The following is a 22931-nucleotide window of genomic DNA, read 5'->3' as shown; positions in this document are numbered from 1 at the left end:
TTACCATCTGGAAACTATGGACGGACAAAAGCTCCCTCGTCCCTGGAAGATTGAGCATTTAAAGAAATACCATGAGTAAATGTAATACACGAATGCATTCGTTATTGAAGTTAATAAAAGTATTATTCCTCTGATGTTTTTGTGCAGGCAGTACTGGTCAACCATGAAGCCTATAAATCACTAAGTAACAAGATTCCGCCTCGACGGATGTAAGTTACTGACGACCATCGTAGTATGGTTGAAAGGCTGAGTAACAAGATTCCGCCTCGACGGATGTAAGTTACTGACGACCATCGTAGTATGGTTGAAAGACTAAGTAACAAGATTCCGCCTTGACGGATGTAAATTACTGACGACCACCATAGGATGATTAAAAGATCAAGTAACAAGATTCCGCCTTGACGGATGTAAGTTACTAATAGCCATGATTAAAAAACTAAGTAACAAGATTCCGCTTTGACGGATGTAAGTTACTGACGACTATCGTAGGGCGGTTAAAAAACTTAACAAGATTCCGCCTTGACGGATGTAAGTTACTGACGACCATAATATGATATGATGGTTAAAAAAAAAAAAAAAAAAAAAAAAAAAAAAAACTAAGTAACAAGATTCCGCCTTGACGGATGTAAGTTACTGACGACCATAATATGATGGTTAAAAAAAAAAAAAACTAAGTAACAAGATTCCGCCTTGACGGATGTAAATTACTGACGACCACCATAGGATGATTAAAAGATCAAGTAACAAGATTCCGCCTTGACGGATGTAAGTTACTAACAGCCATGATTAAAAAACTAAGTAACAAAATTCCGCTTTGACGGATGTAAGTTACTGACGACTAACGTAGGGCGGTTAAAAAACTTAACAAGATTCCGCCTTGACGGATGTAAGTTACTGACGATAAAAAAAAAAAAAAAAAAACAGGTGACAAGAGTCCGCCTAAACGGACACGAGCCTCCCAGGCAACACCCCCTGGCAGTTGCAAGTGGCAGAAATCTGTTTGACAAAGAAAAGAGTGCAGTACATCAAATCAAAACAAGATGCAACAACTGATTAACAAAGCACAAAAGCTGTAGACGGATGTAAATCAAAACATCTAGAGAAAAAGTAAGTACGCTTTCATTCAAGCCCATAACCACTGGGCCACTATCATTGTTTTCGAAATAAAATTAACTGTTTTGAAATTAGATTTACAAAAAGAAAAGGCCCAAAACAAGACGGGCACCCACCATAAAACAAAAAGGAAAAATTTCTAAGTATTAAATCAGGCATCAGCTGTGCCTTCACTGGCCACTACGTCAGCAACAGGCTCAGGCACATCGTCACCGGGGACAGAAGATGAAGCCGCCTCATCCAGAGCCATTTCCTTGTCAACCTCTTCCAAATCGAGACTCTCCAAGTTGACTCCAGAAGGATGCTTGATCATATACCTCCGGAGAAGCTCAAAACCTTTGAAATACCAACTGAAGAGCACGGTATTGTACTCGTCAGTGGTCTGGAAAGCCTCCACGGACCAAGCAGCGATGGTCACAAGTTTCTCCTTGGCTGCAAGAAGCTGCTCGTCCTTCTCATGAGTCAACCCGCGCTCAACTCTGAGGTCGTCCTCCAGCACTTTGACCTTCTCCTTCAATGTTATTGCCTCGTCCATAGAAGTGATCAGGTTCGTCCTCAGGTCAAAGTTCTCCTTCTCCAAGGCCTCCATCTGGGTTGTCAGAGACGCCACCTTGGCTCCTTGAGTGAGGTACTCAGCGGTAATATGGAGGCTCTCTCCCAACACCTGTAGGGAATTATGAAGTCGTCTGTAAAAAAATAAAAATAAAAATAAAAAAAAATTGATGAAGAAGGAAGAACCCCATACCTGGACGAGTTTATGGACATGACGAGAGGCCACATCGTTTAAGGACAAGTCAGAGAGAGCCTTCAAGTCCGCTGAAGTGACGACCTCGTGAGCTCTTTCTACGGCCAATGACTCGTCATCCCATATTGTGGATGAACGAGTGTCAGTCTTCTCCTTCCCTTTGCCAGCCACACGCGGCCTCTTGGAGCCAGGAGTAGGAATCTCCTCTATTGAAGCGGTCGGGGAGGCAGTCCTCGTCGTTTCGGAAGCTATGGAAGGAACGATACTAAGGGGAATGGCTGCAGGACCCTTCCCAGTGACTCGCACAGCTTTCTTCCCCAGATTGGACAGGGGTTCGTCCTTCTTTGATCTCATCTTTGCGTACATGTCCTTGTTGAATTTTGTCGTCATCTCTGCAAGAAGAAAATGCCTGTCAAAAATTGCTTAAGTGTACATGAGAAGAATCAACATTGACGAAGTTAAAACTTACTCTTTTTGCCTTCAATGCCAAGCTGACAAAGAACGAAAGGAGATGGGTCAGGACCAAGATTGTAGAATGCAAGAGACCGGGGGTCAACCAGTTCGTCCCAGCTTTCAATCGTCTCAGCGTACCCGATCGCAATCTCTATGCGTTCCTTATACCGGCTATTCAGTCCAGGCCGTCTCTTAACTATACCAAACAAAGAAACAAAAAAGTTAGCAAGACCAGAGCCTCAAAATTGGCAAAATTGAAACGACGGGGAGAAATACTGACTCACCTAAGGTCGGGGTTCCCCACCGACGGAGCAACCTCGGGATATCACCCCAATCACTGCTGGATTGAGTCTCGAAGTCATCCCCAGACACAAAGAAAAAGCGCGACTTCCAATACCTGAATGACGAGGGCAATCCCTTGACGATCCTAGTCTTTCTTTCCCAGGGGATTAATTCATAATACCCCCACTCCTTAGACTCTTTCAAACGATACAGGTAGGTGAGCTCGCCTATCCTAATCATATCCCCGTTGGAGGCCAACCATATTTGCATACAGTTGATGACGATCCTCCACGAGTTAGGCATGAGCTGCCCGGGAGCTATACCAAAGTGATCTAAAAGTTCCATCAGGAACGGGTGGACGGGGAGCCTAAGCCCGCAGGTAAAGGTTGACTCGTAAAAGCATATCTCGCCTGGAAAAAAGTGACAGGCCCTATCTTCTTCCCTAGGTAGACGAACACGAACTCTAGACGGAAACTGAAACCTATCCTTGAATCTATTTACGGTCTCGGCATCCAGACCACAAATCTCATTGAGAGCATAAAAAGCCCTAACCTCTCGAGGGCCAGAGACGGCTGTATCTCCTTCAGTCGGGTCGCCATTGGATGATAGCCCAGTCTCGAGGTCACTAGACCTAACCCCAGACATTAATCCTCTCCCTCCTAAACCCTCGAACCAATTGAGCGATTGACGGAGTAAGGGCAACAGTTCGCCCAAAACCACGCTCAGACTATTGCCCTCGTACACAAAATTTTCTAAAAACAGGTAATTACCCAAAGACCCCCCTAGACGCGCAAAAAGGAAGGAGATCGACGGACAAGCTATCCTAACCTCCAAGCTATCAACCATGGAAAATGCAAAAATCGGAGGGCAGAAAAATAAGGTACGAAACTAAAACCCCAAAAGAAAAACAAGGACCAACAACAGAAGAGAAGAAAAAAGGAAATAGCAAATCAGAAATTATGCTACGGTAAAAGAAGAAAAAGAAGAAAGAAAAAGGGAAAGAGAAACGTACCTCCAACGGCGGAACGGCAGAAGCACAGCGCAAGGTAATTTGGAGAAGAAAGGAAGTCCCAAGAAAATGCTCAGAGAATCACTAAAGAATTGGTCTGTTTTTGCTCTCTGAGAAGTAGAAGAAAAATTGAAGAGGAGAAGTTTTAAATGTGGGCCAAAAACGATTGAAAAACCAGCGGGAAACCCAAGGGTCATGCCATTAATTCCACAGATCATCACGCGCCACGTGGCCATGATTGCGTGTAGCGCCGCCACTAAGCATTAAAAGCGGAACAGAACCCCAAGAGTCACAAGAAAAACTTTTCATCTTCTGTGATCGTCATGACGTGTCACCGACGACCCCAGAACTTGGGGGGCAACTGACAGGAATGACGATTCTACATCCCACTGACGAAGATAACATTAATGACGAAGGGATCATTCATGACGAGGTCATCAGAAACAACGAAGATAGCCATCATCACTGACGAAGGCAGGAGGTCATTCAATGCAGTCAATCAATGACCTGAGCAGTTACTAAATCGGCCAAGCAGACCGTTGGGAGCCTCTTAAAAGTCTCATTACTGGACCAGGGGCGTTACTTCAGAGAGCATTAACAGCCCCAACGGCTAGCCCCCAAGGCCTCGGGTATAAAACTTTCATACAACCAACAGTAGAGGATATATGCAAAAATACTCTAAACATTACATTTGACTTCTTTACTATGTTTGATTGGTATCCTAACTTTGGCATTAGAGACTTTGTGGCAGGCACCACACCGGTGGCCCTCATCGAGCAAACCTTCACATTCTACAAGGGATTCCATCCACTCACTCTTACTGACGAACTTGTGTTCCATCAGTTACATTTGACGAAATTTAGCATTTAAAGACCAATTTATCCATCTCTCCAAAATAGAAGCCTAAGGGGTAAAATTGGTTTTTCAATACTAAAATTCGTTAGAGTTAAAAACAAAACAAAAGGCAAGGGGTTAAATGTGATGTATTTTTCAAATTGGGGGTCGATCATGTGTTTTAATAGTTTAGAGGGTTAAATATAACTAAGATAATAATTTATGTTGGAAAATTATAATTGGTCCTATCAATTTATAAGTTTTTTTTTTTGGTAATATTTTAAGGTAAGATAGATAAGATAATTCAAATATCAAGTGTTTAAGGTAATTATTAGGGGAATAGGGTTTGTGACTTGGTGGGTCTCCAAGATGTTCGTGCATGGTCGTGACAACACGGTATTTATGGACTGTCTTTGAACTTGGTGATTGCGAATCCAGTTTTGTCCACAACATGTCTTCAACTCTTCATGTAAGAACAAAAGGCAACTTGAAATTAGATTATTATTTCTAATTTTTGGTAAAAGATAAGATCCGAAAACACTTCAGCTGGCCTACTCAAGACTTGAGTGGTTATACTTTAGGAAAAATGTCAAATTACTGCAAATTAGGTGCAGAAGAAGTGCTAATTGTACGATATTTTTATAATATTTTCACATCAAATTATAAGTGATAAATTGTTACTGATTTTAATTTGAATCTACAATTTAAATTACTTTTTTACTCATCCATAACAGCCAATAACAACCTATTACCTAGAATTTCTTATGAAAATATTGTGAATACAAGAGTTCCCATGCATATATGGTAAATACAGTTCTCACGCATATATGGCATATACAACTCTAGGAGGAAAATTCTAAGAGCACAAATAAATGGGCAGTTTCTTCTCTCAAACACCATATCAATTGATTCCAACCGTTTCTGGGACCAACAGCAACCGTACATTCATTTTCATACATAAAATAGTACATTACAACTGCGACATTCTAATTCAGTCAACCTGCCCCAACAAAATTAATGATCCAGCTAATTATGACCTCGCAAAACTAAACAACCCACCCCCCCCCCTTTTTTTTTTTTTTTTTTTTTTTTTTTTAGGATTTATTGACACGTGCACTTAAGATATATATTAGTAATTCATTTTAGAAATTTTTTTATGAAAAAACGAAAAAGTAATTCAATGTTTTGACAGCTTTTTCAATTTCTCTAAAAAAAAAACTTTTCCAAAATTAATAGTTAATGTGTGCACTCGGACCCTTTTTTTTATATGGAGTATCACTCTCTCCCACATTCTTATTGTTAAAACAAAAGTTTGATTACTAATTTAGTTCTAATGTTTGTCATATGTATCAAAATAGTCCCTAATATTTTAAATGCATAAGTTTAATTCTTAACTTTTTAGTATTGTGAAAAAATAGTATTTTCACTTTAAGTGATGAATGAAAAAATTGGTGTGATTACTGATTGAAAGTAAAATTAAAATATTAACTTTAAATGTTTTATTTTAAACATTAGCAGGTGGAAATCCACGTTTGAGCCCAAATGGCATAAAAAAAATACTAAAATGTTTGTCCATGTTAGCATTTCAAGAGTTATTTTAACCTAATATTAAAATGTTAAAAACTAAAGTAACACATTTATACCACCATGCAATTTTGGTGCAGTGACCACTCTACAAGTATAAGTGCTTGAGAAGTGTGGGAGACAAGAATCAAATTTCAAATTTCTAGAAGAAAGTTTCATACACATATACACTTAGATTAGGTTAGAATAGAATTTCTATCTTCTATAAAATAAAAAATATAAAAAAAAGTAACACATTTACAACTTTAGCATGTATTATTGGCATGTACTATAGAGACTCTGGATTAAATATAAGTTGTCTATTAGCAAATTTAAAACTTTATGACCATTTTTACATGTATCGCCAAAATAATAATCTCCCATTTATAATAACTTTAACATTTTCCATCAAACAATTAGAGGACATGATTGGCACATTTATAAGTGCATTTAGTACCCCAAAGCACCGAATGGTTCGAGTCATTGTCTTAAGTCTTAGGCAAAAAAATGTATCGCCAAAGTCTTAAGCACATTTATAACTTTATGTTTGGATTGCACTGATGTGGGTCCTGTGCATTATTTATGGACCTATAAATATTTTAACAAATTTTTCTTTAAAATTAGATCACATATTACTATTTATATATTTAAAAATAAATTATTTTTCTACGGTGTTTTCAGTTTTTAGTTTTCAGTAATAAACGGTATCCAAACAGATCCTAGTGTGAATTTGGATAACAATGCGTTTGCATTGCATCTAACGTCTGCATTTTTTAGCTGGATCTCGTACTCTGTTCACAAGACTCTTAAATGCAAAAAATATAAATCTAACTATATGGTTGAGTGTCACGTTACTATTTACACTTTAAAAATTATTTTTTTAAAATTATTTTGTCACGTTATTTTCTGTAAAAAATTTCAGTTTTCAGCGAAAAGTTTTGCTACACCTGTAAAGCTGAAATCTCGGACCAAAACCAAATATCAAACCCACTTCGTGTTCTTTCCAATGTTGTAGTCAAAATCTTTTACCAGACAGACACACACACACACAGAAGATAACCTGGGATTTGCTTCATCCGATATTGTATTATACCATGATGCTGCCATGGAATAGAAAGAAAACCCATTTCCCTCTCATAGCAATTCTCTCTTTAGTCTTCATAGTTTTCACAATCCTCTACAATGAACGTAGCATAAGGCAAATCCAAGAAAACCCAGATCACGTTCATCATCACCAAGAAGCTCCAGTCACTTTTGTTAAAGCAAATCGTATAAACCCAGCTCAAGGTATAGTCCATATTATCTTCTTCTTCTTCTTCTTCTTCACCACAATATTTAATGGCAATACACAATCTGGGTCCACTTAAAGTCAATACCTTTACTTGGTTTCAAGTCAATTTCATTACTGTATATTCGAGTTAATTTCTTTACTGGGTGCCGTGGATTTGAAATTTTTGTTTGTTTGGTTTCAGAGGTTTTGGATAGATTCAGTAAGTGCAACTCCACCAGAGACTATAGTGGTCGGAAAATCGCTTGGGTTGACCGTAATGACGGTCAACGCCGGAGAGTGGCATCGGAGAGATGCGACGTGGCTTCGGGCAAATGGGTGTTTGATAATACCTCGTATCCACTGTACAAAGAGTCGGAGTGTCCGTACATGTCGGACCAATTGGCGTGTCACAGGCATGGGAGGCCTGATTTGGGGTACCAGTATTGGAGGTGGCAACCCCACGGGTGCAATTTGAAGAGGTACTTCTTCTTCTTCTTTTTCTTGTTGGTTTCAATACAGTTCTATCAGCGTTGAATTTTTCTTTTTAAATATAAGCATGGAATTTAAGGAGGCATTTCTGAATTTACAACTTGGTTTCTTTTTTGTGCTATTGAATTTGGACTAAATTTGAATTGTGTGATATATGTAAAGTATAAATTTAGAATGTAATCAGGATTTTATTATGGAACTTGTGACTAAATTAAGGTACAAGTTAAGTTCACTATAAATGCCGCCTTACTTCTTCTCAAAAAATAAATAAATAAATGCTGCCTTACTAATGTGCTGAAAAAGAAATGGTACATTTAATTGGGATTTTGGAGTTCTTTTAATTTGGGAGTCTTGGATTTGAAAGTTGAGGGCTTTTTTTTGGTTAATAGAATCAAGCATGGAATTTGAGGCTAATTTCTGAATTTACACCTTGGTCTCCTTTTTGTGCTAGTGAATTTGGAGTGCATTTGAATTTTGTGATATGGATTAAACTTGTTGGTTGGAAATCATGAGACTTCAAGTCACAATTTCAGTTGCTTTGGGGGTTGCGACACTACTCTTGTGATACATGCAAAGTATAAATTTAGAGTGAAATCAAGATTTTTGAATTTCATAGAATTGGAAGTTGTGATTAAATTAAACACAAGTTCACATTAAATTCTTCCTTACTAAAATACTGCAAAAAATGGTATGTAGTTTATTGGGATTTTGAGGTTCTTTATAATTGGAAGTAAATTGATTTTTTCTTTTTTTTTGGTGGGCTTGTTTTGTAGATGGAATGTGATTGAAATGTGGGAGAAGTTGAGAGGGAAAAGGCTAATGTTTGTAGGGGATTCATTAAACCGAGGGCAATGGATATCAATGGTGTGCTTGTTACAGTCAGTGATTCCAGCCAATAAGAGATCTATGTCACCAAATGCGCCTCTTACCATTTTCAGATCAGAGGTAAGCAAGATTGCCCCCTCTAGAAAAGCAAAATTGTTTTTGCTTATGACTGAGGAGAAGATCGTGACTTTTGAAAGATATTGAGAATTTCATGTTGTTTCTCATTGTTATATCTTTGTGTGATTTGCAGGAATATAATGCAACTGTGGAATTTCTCTGGGCTCCATTACTTGTTGAATCTAATTCTGATGACCCAGTGAATCACAGATTGGATGAACGGATAATCCATCCTGATTCAGTTCTGAAGCATGCATCAAAGTGGGAGCATGCTGATATATTAGTTTTCAACACGTACTTGTGGTGGCGACAAGGTCCAGTTAAGCTATTGTAAGTATGGTAAAACCAACTAAGCATTTAACTAGAAAAATGAGTTATATAGAAAAAATTATTAATTGGTATCCTCAAACCTTTTTTTTTTGGTGTGTGTAGATGGAGTGCTGGAAAAAATGGGATTTGTGAAGAATTAGATGGACTTGGAGCCATGGAATTGGCCATGGGAGCATGGGCGGACTGGGTTGCTTCTAAAGTGGATCCCCTCAAGAAGCAAGTCTTTTTTGTTACCATGTCCCCAACGCATCTCTGGTGAGCGCCAAAACCATTTTTTCCCATCCATCTCCAATATTAATTTGCAATTTCTTTCAGTTTTAAGCAAAACTCATGCATATTCCAAGGCCACTTTTGGATTGTTTCTTCCCTCGAATATTATGACTGCATTTTTCATTCAAAAAAAAAAAAATTAGGAGCATCTAGCATATTTCCTGGGTTTGTATTTAAAGCTGGATATAGAATCGTTGATGCTCAGAATGGTTCATAAAATGATACTTGAAGTCTGATCTAAGAAATTTATATTTGATTGAAAATAAATTACAGTCATATTTGGCCATGGGTCCAATATAATAGGCTTAGATCATTGTGTCAATATGAACATTTTCTTGTCATCTATTCTTAGAACTCTTTTAAAATTAATGCTTGCTGTTTATATAAATTGTCTCGACCTTCTGTTAATCCTGTGTTTGTAGCCAGTTTATTAAACAAGGCACTTGTATCTTGTTAATTGGAAACTAGACCATAATCCAACCTTCAAATTATTAAGGGTCCAGAAAGTTCAAATAGAAATGGATTTCTCATATTTTGGATCAGTATTCAATAATCAATGGCTTACATTTTGATCTGGCCACAGGATAAATAGGAAGAAAAAAGGTCTAGATAATAGTTGGGGAAAATTTATGACAATTAATGGCCTAAATAGTCTATCCTAATATTTTATAATGGAGCATTCTAAACTGTCTACTTAATTTCATGTGTAAGGACTAAGGACATTGTCATATTTTCAATATCCTACTTCAAAGCTTCATATCCCCACTACCGCCGTTGGGTGGTAGGCTCTTATAGCATCTTCTCATCATTTTCATAAAACTTGTGTTATAATTCAGGAATCGAGAGTGGAAACACAGAAGTGAAGGCAATTGCTATGATGAGAAAACCCCTGTAGATTTTGAGGGCTACTGGGGAAGTGGTTCTGACTTGCCTACAATGCGCATGGTGGAGAAGGTACTTAGCAGGTTAGGTTCAAAGGTTTCTGTTCTTAATATTACTCAACTCTCAGAGTATCGCAAAGATGGCCACCCTTCAATTTACCGCAAGTTTTGGGAGACACTGAAACCTGAACAATTGTCAAACCCTCCAAGTTACTCTGATTGCATACACTGGTGTTTGCCAGGTGTACCTGATGTATGGAATGAGTTGCTATTCCATTCTTTGTAAAAATAAATGTAAACTAGAAAGGTCTTTTTAGTTGTTTCCTGTAGCAAATTAGCAATTGAAAAGGGAATTTTGAGTTTTGTTTCCATTCACAAGGAGAATGGTTGCTTGTAACAATTGATATTCTATTGATTTATGCAGTTAGAAATGAGGATTTCATTGCTATTATCACTAGTGAGAAGTGAATATGAAATTGACTCATTTGAATGCAAATTCATTGGGTATGTTACCACTTAACTATGGTGAATTGCATGTTTTCATTTGGAGGCAATTTGCTTAATTTATTATTAAAAATGTTTTGAAGCTTCTAAAAATTTTTGGTATTGAGTTTTGACTTGTCCAAAAGTGAACTTAAAATGGATAAGGATTCTTTAAGAAAGAGAACGGAGAACTGCATACATTCAATTGTGATCCAATAGCCTTAAGGGCAACAGGAATTCATGTTGCACTTCAAATCATATTCAATTATTTATTAAAAAGTTGATTAACACCTATAATTTTGTACGCTCATCTTCTTGTCTGTTTACTTTAACAATAGACAACCATTTTCACAACATTTTGCACAAGATAGCAAATTGTTATTGATTTTTATATAAGCCCATCATTTACACTACTTTATTGTCTATTATGTTGTTGAAAATTTATAATCTCAACAATTGTAAATAGAAAATTGTGACTTAGCTGTCTGTATATTTATTGATCATTCATTGATCATTTATCGAAAGTTTGTTCTAGGTCTCCTAGACAACAAAAGTGGTAAAGCCTCAATGAAAATAGGAAGATGATTTTGGGCCTGGTAGCAAAATTGTGATTTGGAGCTGGAGTAGTCTCATTTTCATCCATTCGGAGCATGATTTTAAACTAGGCCTGGCCTGTGCTCTGGGATGGACTGACATTAGTTAGACCCTAATCAAAATTGAACCCAAGGGCAGGGTCAACCATAAATGTTTCCCTACAAATAAAAATAATGTACCAATAAAAGTATTACACCATAAAAATCTTTTCTTTTCTTTTTTTTCCTTTGAAGAAGGAAATAAGAAAAAGATGTGGAGATCAGATTCCAATTAACTCGTATACTTAATTTATTCGCATTAGTAGCAGGCACGTTTTAATACATATAAAATCTTCAGTTAGTTTAAATTATGATTCATATAAAATTTTATAAATAAAACAATAGTTTAATCAACCAATCATTTGCTTTAAAATATCTATACTAGCAATAATTTCCTACATAAATAATATAAAAATAAAATTTCTCCTGGTAGATCAATTTTGGAGTGGGCCAAGTTATAACTTTTTTTTCTTTAATTAACTGTTATTCTGATTTGTAAGGACTGAATTTGGATTGGACCCAATAAAGGACTGGGTTTTAGCCCAACAAGCCCAAATAATGAATTTGTAGAGCGTGGATGAAAGAACTAGATCTACTCCAGAAGAAAGACAATAAAAGTTGCTGATTTAAGATCATTAAACATAAATAAGATAAGAAAATCTGTCATCAGCCTGGCCTGAGGTGCTTATATTATAATGTCTTGTTGATGAACAAAGTTATAAGAGTTCACAGTATTATTACCAAGATTTCTTGATTTTTTTCCGATCCTCTTCTTTAGGCCATCTTTCCATGCTATATACTACAATCTTGATATCATCCCTACCATACACGTGTAGGTTAGATTCTAGGAACTCCTTCTTGTCTCATCCAACACCTCCCAGAACTATTAACTAGTAGCTGTAAGGCTGCTTGACCACTGTTCAAGTATCACCTCCACATTAATGCGGCCAAAGAGTTAGTTGGGAGGCATTTAATGTGGAGGTGACAGCTTTTGAAGATATTTGTTCCCTTCCCTTTGCTTATCTCTTATCCAATGTCCGACTCTTAGTTGTGATGCAACCTTGAAGAGTGTCTAGGGTGATAAGACATTCTTACTAACCTCGGATCTCCGTTTCCGAGATGACTTTTCTCCTCTGACATATTTTGAACTATCACATACAATTTTTATGTCTTCTTCTTATATCATTCCCATTATAACTTTATTTGACCATCCTCGGATTGGATAATATCCCCAGATTGGGCCATAGGCCCAATTCATACAGTTTTAATAGTGCCTTCTAGATAGTTGGCCCCCACAATAGCCCCTCAAAATCTTGCTTTCTGGCTCCTCGGGAGGAAAGGAGGATTTTGATATCCTTAACCCATCTCATTTATGGTTATGCCCTCCCGAGCTCCCAAGTGTCTTTTTACTTGCTCAAGGCACACTCCTGACGCTTCGGCATCCAGAACATGCCATCATTAAATTTTGGCAACTCCCTTGTCCCCCACGTTCAACGGCATGATGTAAATCCAACAGAGGAGGATTTTCCTAGATTTGCGAGCGGGAATTTTCCCGCTTGTAACTTCTACGCCACTATAAATAGCTTTTCAAGTCAATTCCTTTTCCTACTTTCAACAATCACACAATCCTAGAGCTCATACACTGAACCTATCATTCTCTCTCACCTCCCTGTGTGTCTACAAATACTAAAAATTTGTCCGAGGACCTTTTTTTCAAACCTGTAAGTTTCCTTGAATCCTCTTCATTTTCGTTTCAAACTTGTTAATTTTTCTTCAAAACTTCTTAGAAAAATGGGTAAGTTCAAACGTTTAGTTGAGTCCGAAGAGGGTATGGAAAGTTTTAGGGCTAAGTATAAGATCCCACCAACAGTGGGCATGAGATATGCTACCCAGGGGGAATGGGTAGGTACTAGGAAAACAGGAGAGGTGGTAATCCCCATGATCACATTCATAGAGGGAGGGATGACCATTCCCATGGGCACTATCACTAGGAACTATCTTAGGTTCTTTAGACTATTACCCACACAGTGCACCCTAAATATGTTTAGGGTATTGGGTAGTATAGAAGCTCTAAACGAGAGAATGAACCTAAATTTGACCCACCATGATTTGAATTAGGTATACAACTTACACCATCTGACAGGACAAGGATATTACCTTAAGTCTAGGTATCCTGCAGTAAGGTTAATCCAGTGCCTCCCCACATCAAACAAAGGCTTAAAGGAAGACTTTTTAATCTTTTCTAGAGAATGGCATGTTGGCCTACCCTGTTCGACTAAGGAGGGAGAATCAAGTGGGGGTATAGCCATAGATTTATGTGTCTTGGCTTGTATTTCTCTTTTATTTCCCAATATCCCTGCTTCTAACAAAATTTTCTTCCATTTTAATGATTTTGCAGATAAGCGTTCTACTAGACTCCAGCTCAGCTTAGTCAACAAAGAGAGCTTAGATAGGATTTTATGGGCTGAGGTGTACGTAAACAAAGCCGACGGTCAACTGCGAGCGGCACACTTAATTCTTGGGTACACACCCATTTCTCTCACATTTCAAGCCCCTAAGTACGTGATAAAAGCCAACGATTCTTGGCTCCACCGTATTAGTGTTGCCTACGAAGGATTCGTTGTCCCAGAGGGTATTCCCATTCTTGAAGGTACACCCCTTACTCGCCCACTCTTCGTAGCCACCCCTTCCGTAGGAGCATCCTTATCTCAACTCATCCTTAAAGAAGAGGAAGAGGAAGAGGAAGAAGAAAAAGAAGAAGAAAAAAAAAAGTCCAGAGGGGATCGTAGATTTGTCAAATTCCTCAGAGGAGTTTGAAGTGTTCAACCAGGCTCCATCTCCCGAGGGTATACCGGCTGGCGTTAACCTCCAGCATCAAGCAGAAGTCACCACTTCGGACAAGATGGGTATCTAGAGGAAACCCCAAAAGAGTTTGATGGAATTAATAGAATCCCAGCCCGGAAAGGGTGCAACGGGGAAACCTGCACAGCCAAAGCTTCCTCCTCCTCCTCTCAAATCTCCTCTTCCTCCTCCTTAGCCATCTCTGCCATCCAGACCTAATCCTGCTGATCCGAAAAGGAAGAAAGAGCAGAAGGGAAAGGATGTAGTGGATGTTGGGAAGTCTCATCCTGCTCATGAGGACGAGACCCAGAGAGCTGCAAAGCAGCAAAGGACTAGCCATACATTGCAGAGAGGTGTGGATAGGGGGGATAATCAGCCTCCAGGGCCTCAGACTTGGCCTCCAACACTCATGCTAAATGGTGAACCCCTGAGGGATGATGCATCACTCAGGGATTTCAATAGGGGTATTGGATGCCATGTTGCCTCAACTCTGGAAGGGGCTCTGTTACTCCCGAACGATATGGCCAAGCTGAGGAACATCAGGAAGAATGAGGTTTTTCTCAACCTCAAAAGATATTTGGGCATGGTATGATGCTATCCTTTTTTCTTTTTCTTTTTTGTTTGTTATGTTACTAACCATTTTCTTTCAGGCTGTCTAAGCCACTTTCAGGGTTGAGGAGATAACCACTCTTGCTATCAGCAGTTGGACGATGAGAGGAGAAGGTGTGTAGCAGCTGTGCAATCGTTCAACTTTGCTGATCAATGATGTGCATGAAATATATACAATAAAGTACTCACATATCTACATATTTAGCCTTACTTTTATGTTATTTTGTGACTGATTATATAATATCTTTGTGTTGTAGGTAATAAGGGCTTTACATACAAAGTGGGGCTAGGCCAATTGAATCAAGCCAACTTACATCCAACCAGGTATGAATTCAAGAAAAGACCAACCCAATTAAATTTAAGTCCAATTGGAGTAAGGAATCAAAGGAAATTTGCACCAAATCCAAGTCCAATTCGGATTAGGACTCCAGACTGCACATTAGTTAGTATTTTTGGCATAAATTTCGGCTCAGATGTCCAATCGAGATGATTTAAGTTGGGCTGGAACGTTAACTTAAAGGGCTACAACTTTTTAGTTTACCAAAAGTCCAAATTCTGACGTTAAATGGGCCAAAACCGTCAGTTAAATAAAGCTTAAAAATCTGGGATTTTCTCCAAACAGGAATTCAACTTGTAATAGGATTCCTTGAACTATTTAAAGGCTCTTTAGGGCAAATTTCAGGGGGGCTGAGGCTAGTGCTAGGGCTGAGGGCTGAATGTATAGATAGCTGCGGCTACCTCTTCCATGACAGTTAGTTCTATTTTATTTGTCTAGTTTAATGTTTAGTATTTTATTTTTGTGTTTTCTTTCAATTACTATGAGTAGCTAAATTTATAATTAGGGTTGAGGATGAAACCTTGTTAAGGATTATCAGTAATATTTATGTGATTTTATTTTTCCCACAATAATTGTTCTTTAATGATTTAAATTATTCTTACTTCATATCAATTGACTAAGAAGGAATTCTAGGTATGAGTTCAATCATGTTTTTCTCATGATTTAGGATTCGTCTTAATTAATTGAATGCTTGGTTTATTAATTCTTGATTATAAAATTGGATATCGCTTGTGATTTGTCTGTTAATGGATACAATTTATGATTTGATTTTTAGAATTGGATATATCTTGTGATTTGTTTGGTTACGGATACAATTGATGATTTTATTTTATACTTAAGAAGTGAAGAAGAACATGCTTTTGATTTTTAAAATAAGGGTTTAAATGATGATATTTTCCATGATAGCAAGATTGATTTCTAGATTATCATGTAGTGAGTTAGGAAAAATTAATGATTATAAATATATGCTAATATGATTTACAAGGCGGATTCCAAAACCTTAATTCATTTCCCTTGATTGTTTACATTTTTTTATTGCTTTATATATTTTGCTTAGTTTAACTATTTGCTTAATTTTATTATTTGCTTAGTTTATTTAATTGTAAACAACCAATTTTTATTAAACTAGATTATGATTAATTTGGTTAAGGTTTAATTAATTTTCCTACGTTTATACAAGTCCTTATGGGTTCGACCTCGTTCTTGTCCAATTATACTTCGGTTCGGTTCATACACTTGCGAGTATTTTAAAATTTCACAACAATCAAAGCAATGCAGATTTAAGAAAAAAGCTGACTGAGGAGGAGAAGGCCCAGAAGAGTGTTGACTCGGTTCTGGAGAGCGTTGAGAGACAAGCCGAGGATCAAAGGCAGCGCTTTCGTGAGGCCAATGACCAGCTGGCTTCTTTCAAGGAACAAATAGCAACTCTCAGGAAGAAATTGGAAGAAGCCCAGAAGCTCAAGGATCAGGCTGAAAAATTGAGAGCTGAGGCCAAGAAGGCAAAAATAGAGACCAAGAAGGCTAGGGACGAGGCTGAACAACATGGTTACGATGTCGGCATAGTTGAGACCGAGGATGCCTTCCGAGCAGAGGTTCCTGCCGTATGTCGAACCTACTGTACTCAGACTTCGGAGAAAGCTCTCAACCGAGCCGGGGTTGAGGCTTCTTCTGAGCTAAGAAAGCCAAAAAACATTTACTTCCCACCAAGCATACGAGCCTCGAACCTTCCTTCCACTCAAGGTGAGGTGGCTTCTACGGTTGCTGACCCAGTTGAGGAAGCATTGCCTCAGGACCCTCTTCCTCCCAATCAGCAGGAGCAGCCAAAGGAACCTGAAGTTTCAAAGGAAACATCCTCGAACAAGGCCGTAGAGGTTCCACAAGATGGGGTAACTTCCCAAGGTTTTGAACAGGCCTTAGCTTAAACTATTATACCTGCCGAGGGAGCCCCTAAAGAGAAGGAGAAAACAATTCCTACTGAAGCGGATAAACTAGCTAATAAGAACTCCAAGGACAAGCTTCAGATAAAATTAAAACATTGAATCTTCCTTTTGTAATGTAATTATGACTTCTGCAATGTAATTTGTTTTCTTTCAAGACATGTTTTAATGATATATGCATTTTTACTTTCTCGAATTTGTATGAGTTGTTATTTATTTTATTTTTACTTTATTTGTTTTGTTTACTTATATTTGTTTTATTATTATTATATTTTTTTTTAGTAATTTTCATTTTGATTGTCCTTTGTTTGAACATAATCATATGCCAGGAAAATACAAAGTTACACAAGAGAAAAACAAAGTTTACACATATTTTTAATTGGTAATCAGAGTGGATTGTAACCATTGAATCCATAGTACTATTAAGAAATAATTTGAATCTATCAATTCTAACAAGTTTAACTTCAAGAAAAATGTTCTAATGTTTGATCAAATAAAGCTAAGTCCAGGGCACCCCAAAATACTTTAAGTGATGCTCATGGGCTTACTGCGGTCTATATCTTTATTAAGTGATAACAAACTTTGTGATCCGAGAAAGGGAATCAGGGATTCATTTCCTTTAAATGCTTAAGTTCATGTTTGACTAACATGTTAACAGATACCATAGTGTATTAATTTCCACTAAGTTTGTGGTCCGAGAAACCTGACATAACTTAGTTTCTATTCAATATTTCAATAGATGTCAAAGGGTATTAATTTCCACTAAGTCTGTGGTCCGAGGAACCTGACATAACTTAGTTTCTGTTCAATACTTCAATAGATGTCAAAGGGTATTGATTTCCACTAAGTCTGTGGTCCGAGGAACCTGACATGACTTAGTTTCGTTCAATACTTCAATAGATGTCAAAGGGTATTGATTTCCACTAAGTCTGTGGCCCGAGGAACCTGACATGACTTATTTTCTGTTCAATACTTCAATAGATGGGAAAACACACTATACATGATTGGAACGAATTAAAGAGGAACTAAACAAAACTATTTTTTATTAATAATAATACATCTTTAGGTTGTTTACATTCCAAGGATGGAGTACAGTTTTTTCATCTAGATCCTCCAAATAGTACGTACCTATTCCTACTACTGAAGTGATTCGATACGGCCCTTCCCAATTAGGCCCCAATTTTCCCTAGACTGGATTCTTGGTAGTTCCCAAAACTTTCCTCAATACCAAATCTCCTACGACCAACGGTCTTAGCTTTACATTGGTATCATAACCTTACTTGAGTTTATACTGATAGTAGGCCAGTTGGACCATCGCGTTTTCTCTTCGCTCTTTGATCAAGTCTAGACTCTTTTCCAACAACCCATCATTGCTGTCCGAGGTAAATGCATTTGTTCTCAGCATTAGGAAACTTGTTTCCAGAGGGATTACAACCTCAGGCCCATATGTCATTGAGAAAGGGGTCTCTCCTGTTGACCGTCGAGGCATTGTCCAATACGTCCAAAGGACATGTGGTAATTCCTCCACCCATTTTCCCTTCGCATCATCCAACCTCTTTTTAAGTCCATTCACTATGACCTTGTTGACAACTTCAGCTTGCCCATTTCCTTATGGATAGGCTGGAGTGGAATATCTATTCTTTATCCCTAGATCAGTACAGTATTTCCTGAAGGCTTTGCTATCAAATTGAAGGCCTTTATCCGAGATGAGGGTATGAGGGACCCTGAATCGAGTAACGATATTCTTCCAAATAAACCTTTTAACATCCACATCTCTGATATTAGCCAAAGGTTTAGCTTCGACTTATTTGGTGAAATAATCTGTGCTGACCAGCAGGTACTTTTTATTTCCTAGTGCTTTAGGGAAAGGACCTATAGTATCCAAACCCCATTGAGCAAAAGGCCAAGGGATGGAAAGAGGATTAAGAACTCCTCCAGGCTGGTAAATGTTTGGCACGAATTTCTAACACTGATCACATTTTCTAACATATTCTTGTACTTCCTTTTGCATACCCGGCCACCAATATCCTTGAGTAATGGCCCGGTGAGATAAAGATCTTCCTCCTGTGTGACTTCCGCAAATTCCTTCATTTAGTTCCTCGGGATGTACACAAAGCAGATATGGTCCAAAAAAAGAATGTTTGTACAACTTTTTATCCTCAGACAACCAAAACTGAGGAGCTTTCCTTTGTACTTTCTCAGCTTCGGACTTTTCTTCAGCCAATATATCCCTTTCAATGAATAACAGTATAGGATCCATCCAGTTCAGCTCTAACTTGATTTGATGGACCTAGAGCAAGTCTTTCTTTGTTGGGGTAGGGGTGCATAAGTCTTCGACAAGTATCACTCGTGGCAAATCCTGTGCCGAGGAAGTGGCAAGGGTAGCCAAAGAGTCTGCATAGGTATTTTCACTTCTGGGGATATGTGATAAGTCAAAGAATTCAAATTTCATTTGTATACGCCTAACTTGACCCAAATATTCTTGCATTCTTGTATCCCGAGCTTCCAGTTCCCCTTTTACCTGGCCTACGACCAGTCTTGAATCTGAGAACATTTCCACTATCTTTCCACCCATTTTCTGGTCCATTGTCATTCCCATCAATAAAACTTCGTATTTTGCTTCGTTGTTTGTAGTCGAGAACCCCAACTTCAAAGACTTTTCAATGGTGATCTTTTCAAGGGATACCAGAACCAGCCCCACTCCTGATCCCTGCTGGTTTGCTGCTCCATCCACATATACTTTCCAGGGTGAGGGATATTGTGCGGAAATTAAGTCAACTGATTTTTCATTCACGCCATGTTGCTTCACATCTACTTCTTCAGGAAATTCAGCAAACTCAGCTACTAGATCAACGAGGACCTGGCCTTTTACAGAGGTACGAGACATATACTTAATATCAAAAGCCCCTAGAATCGTGCCCCATTTAGCAATCCTCCCAGTATAATCCGCGCTCCGAAGTATTGACCTGAATGGTAATTGAGTTAGAACAACCACGGTGTACACCTGGAAATAGTGGGGGAGTTTTCGTGTAGCATGCACCACTGCCAAGATAGCCTTCTGCCAGTGATAAATACCGAACCTCGGCTTCATGAAGTGACTTACTTACGTAATAAACTAGTCTTTGGATGCCACTATCTACTCATATCAAAACAAAGCTTACCGCATGAGAGGCTACAGCCAGGTAAGCAAATAGAACCTCGTCCACCTCAGGATTGGACATGATGAGCAGCCAAGATAGGTACTCTTTAAGCTGTTGAAATGCTACAACACACTCCTCGGTCCATTCAAATCCTTTCCATTTATGCAGCAAAAGGAAAAAGGGTTTGCACCTATCTGCTGACCTGGAGATAAATCGGTTTAAAGCAGCAGTCATCCCGATCAATTTGTGGACTTCCTTGGGGTTCCGAGGTGGTTGCAAGCTATTAATGGCCTTGATCTAATCAGGGTTCACCTCAATTCCCCTGTGAGTCACCATGTAGCTCAAGAACTTTCCCAAGCCTACACCAAACGAACACTTAGAAGCATTCAGGCGTAATTTGTGCTTTCTCAAAATTCCAAAAATGTCCGCAAGATCTCCCACATGCTCAGACACCACCTTACTCTTTACGACCATATCATCAATATAGACTTCAATGCTCCTGCCCAACTGGGGTTTGAACATTTTTAGTCATCATCCGCTGATAAGTAGACCCTGCATTTTTCAAACCAAAAGGCATCACTTTGTAGTGATAATTTCCAATGGGAGTGACAAAAGCTATCTTTTCTTGATCGTCCAATGCTAATGGTATTTGATGATATCCTTGAAAGGCATCCAAAAAACTCATCCGAGGATGACCTACCGTTGCATCCACCAACTGATCTATCCGAGGCATAGGGAAAGGATCTTTGGGACAGGCCTTATTGAGGTTCGTGAAATTCACACACACACGCCATTTCCCAGTTTTCTTTTTCACCACCATCGTGTTAGCTAACCATTGAGGATAGAAAAATTCTTTGATAGCCCTTACCTATTTGAGCTTGGTTACTTCATTTCTGACAGCCTCGGCGTGCTCTTTTGATGGACGCCGAGGTGGCTGTCTCTTCGAGGTGATGGAAGGGTAAACATTCAGATGATGACAAATGAAACTTGGATTTACACCCGGGGCTTCATACGCGCTCCATGCGAATACATCAACATTTTTTCTAAGGAATTCAACAAATTGTTCCCTCTCCTACAGAGGCAGTTGAGCTCCAACTTGAAAAAACTTCTTCGGATCATCGCCAACAATTACCCTCTCTAGATCTTCACATTTCGCCTCGTCGGCTAGTCCATTGATGGGCAATGCCGGAGTTTCTGATTGCTATAAGCCATTATCAACGGTGGCCGAGATTCAACCTCAGGTCGATGTTGGATGGCTGCTACCAGGCATTGTCTGGCTGTAGACTGATTTCCTACTATCTCCAAAACTTGACCTCCGGATGGGTACTTCATCTTCTGGTGAAGAGTAGAGGAGACGGCCCCTAGGGTATGAAGCCAAGGTCTGCCTATAATAGCCGTGTAAGGAGAGAAAGTATCTACAACAATAAAGTCCACTTCCACCACATCCGGGCCGGTCTGCACAGGTAATTTGATCTGACCTTTCGGAACGACCATTTTACCTTCAAAACTCACCAGAGGAGAACTGTAAGCTGTCAAGTTTTTAGGTTTCAAATTTAGCCCCTTATATAAGTCAAGGTACATTATCTCAGCTCCGCTGCCTTGGTCAATCATCACCTTTTTCACATCACACCCTCCAATTCTAAGTGTAACCACTAAAGCATCATCATGGGGCTGTATGATTCCAAGTTTTTCCTCATTTGAAAAACCTAACACTAGTGGGATGCCCATCTTGACTTTCTTAGGCATTGAGCTGGATTCCTCAACTAGGTAACGAGATACTGACCTTACTCTGGAAGGACAAGATCCGGTCCTCCCCGGGGCAGCAAAAATGACATTTATTGTGCCAAGAGGGAGTCTTGAAAAAGCATCTCCCCGAAACTCCGAACCCGTTTGGCTTCCCCGACCACTAGAATGATACAAGAGTTGCTTCAATTTCCCTTCCCGGACTAGTTGGTCCAGATGGTCCCACAAGTTTCTGCAATCCTCGGTAGTGTGTCCATGATCTTGATGATATTGGCAGTAAAGGTTTTGGTTGCGCCTCATAAGATCTCCTGCCATTTTGTTCGGCCATTTAAAGAACTGCTCGTTTTTAATCTTCTCCAGAACTTGTTGTACTGGTTCTCGGAACACGACATTAACCACCTGGGTGTTGGCAGATCCTGTCTGCCTGACAAAATCTTTTCGGGGTCAGTTATTATTGTAACAGTCCGACCTGAAATCCCTCCTCTCCTGAGGGATTACCTTAGCCTTTCCTTTCCCCTGTATTTGGTCTTCCTCTACCCTTCTGTACTTATCAATCCGATCTATAAATTGGCACACACTGGTAACAAGCTTACCAATCAGAGACTTCCTTAGGTCATGCTCGGCTAGGAGGCCAGCCTTGAAAGTACTAATGGCCACATCGTCATAGTCTCCGTCTATTTCATTAAACATCACCCAGTATCTATCTGAGTAGGCCTTCAGAGTTTCCCCCTCCAGCATTGACATAGATAACAAGGATCCCAAAGGCCGAGGAACCCTGCTACAAGTGATAAAGCGAGCACCAAAGGCCCGGGTGAGTTTCTTAAAGGAATCAATAGAATTTTCCCTTAAACCATTGAACCACCTTATCGCCACTGGGCCCAAGCTAGATGGAAAGACCTTACACATCAAAGCCTCATCTTTAGAATAAACAGTCACCCTTTGATTGAAATGACTGACATGTTCCACTAGATCTGTTCGACCATTATAAATGGTGAATGTAGGCTGATGGAATCACCGAGGAAGACTCG

General features: G+C 38.9%; 2 protein-coding genes across 2 annotated transcripts; one reads left to right on the top strand and one right to left on the bottom strand.

Moving 5' to 3' along the window:
- The first annotated feature begins 6925 nt into the window (after window positions 1-6925).
- On the top strand, window positions 6926-10677 carry LOC115951233 (protein trichome birefringence-like 35). The gene is made up of 6 exons (XM_031068420.1): window positions 6926-7286; window positions 7472-7748; window positions 8532-8703; window positions 8834-9030; window positions 9133-9285; window positions 10137-10677. Exons 1-6 carry the CDS (start codon window positions 7094-7096, stop codon window positions 10465-10467), a joined length of 1323 nt encoding a protein of 440 aa, XP_030924280.1. The 5' UTR covers window positions 6926-7093; the 3' UTR covers window positions 10468-10677.
- A 10647-nt stretch (window positions 10678-21324) lies between these two features.
- Window positions 21325-22647, bottom strand: LOC115951944. Its single transcript, XM_031069058.1, has 2 exons — window positions 22402-22647; window positions 21325-22323 (listed from the first exon to the last, which is right to left on the bottom strand). Exons 1-2 carry the CDS (start codon window positions 22645-22647, stop codon window positions 21325-21327), a joined length of 1245 nt encoding a protein of 414 aa, XP_030924918.1.
- Between the last annotated feature and the right edge of the window lie 284 nt (window positions 22648-22931).

This window comes from Quercus lobata, chromosome 7, assembly GCF_001633185.2.
Source record: "Quercus lobata isolate SW786 chromosome 7, ValleyOak3.0 Primary Assembly, whole genome shotgun sequence".
Lineage (NCBI taxonomy): Eukaryota > Viridiplantae > Streptophyta > Magnoliopsida > Fagales > Fagaceae > Quercus > Quercus lobata.
The sequence above is the reverse complement of the archived record's forward strand: the minus strand, read 5'-3'. Positions and strand labels throughout refer to the sequence as shown.

Coding starts and splice junctions, on each gene's coding strand:
- LOC115951233 (XM_031068420.1), top strand. CDS start 7,094: ATGATGCTGCCATGGAATAGAAAGAAAACCCATTTCCCTCTCATAGCA. Junction 7,287..7,471: donor TCGTATAAACCCAGCTCAAG/GTATAGTCCATA, acceptor GTTTGGTTTCAG/AGGTTTTGGATAGATTCAGT. Junction 9,031..9,132: donor CAAGGTCCAGTTAAGCTATT/GTAAGTATGGTA, acceptor TGGTGTGTGTAG/ATGGAGTGCTGGAAAAAATG.
- LOC115951944 (XM_031069058.1), bottom strand. CDS start 22,647: ATGTCAATGCTGGAGGGGGAAACTCTGAAGGCCTACTCAGATAGATAC. Junction 22,324..22,401: donor AGGGGAAAGGAAAGGCTAAG/GTAATCCCTCAG, acceptor TTTGTCAGGCAG/ACAGGATCTGCCAACACCCA.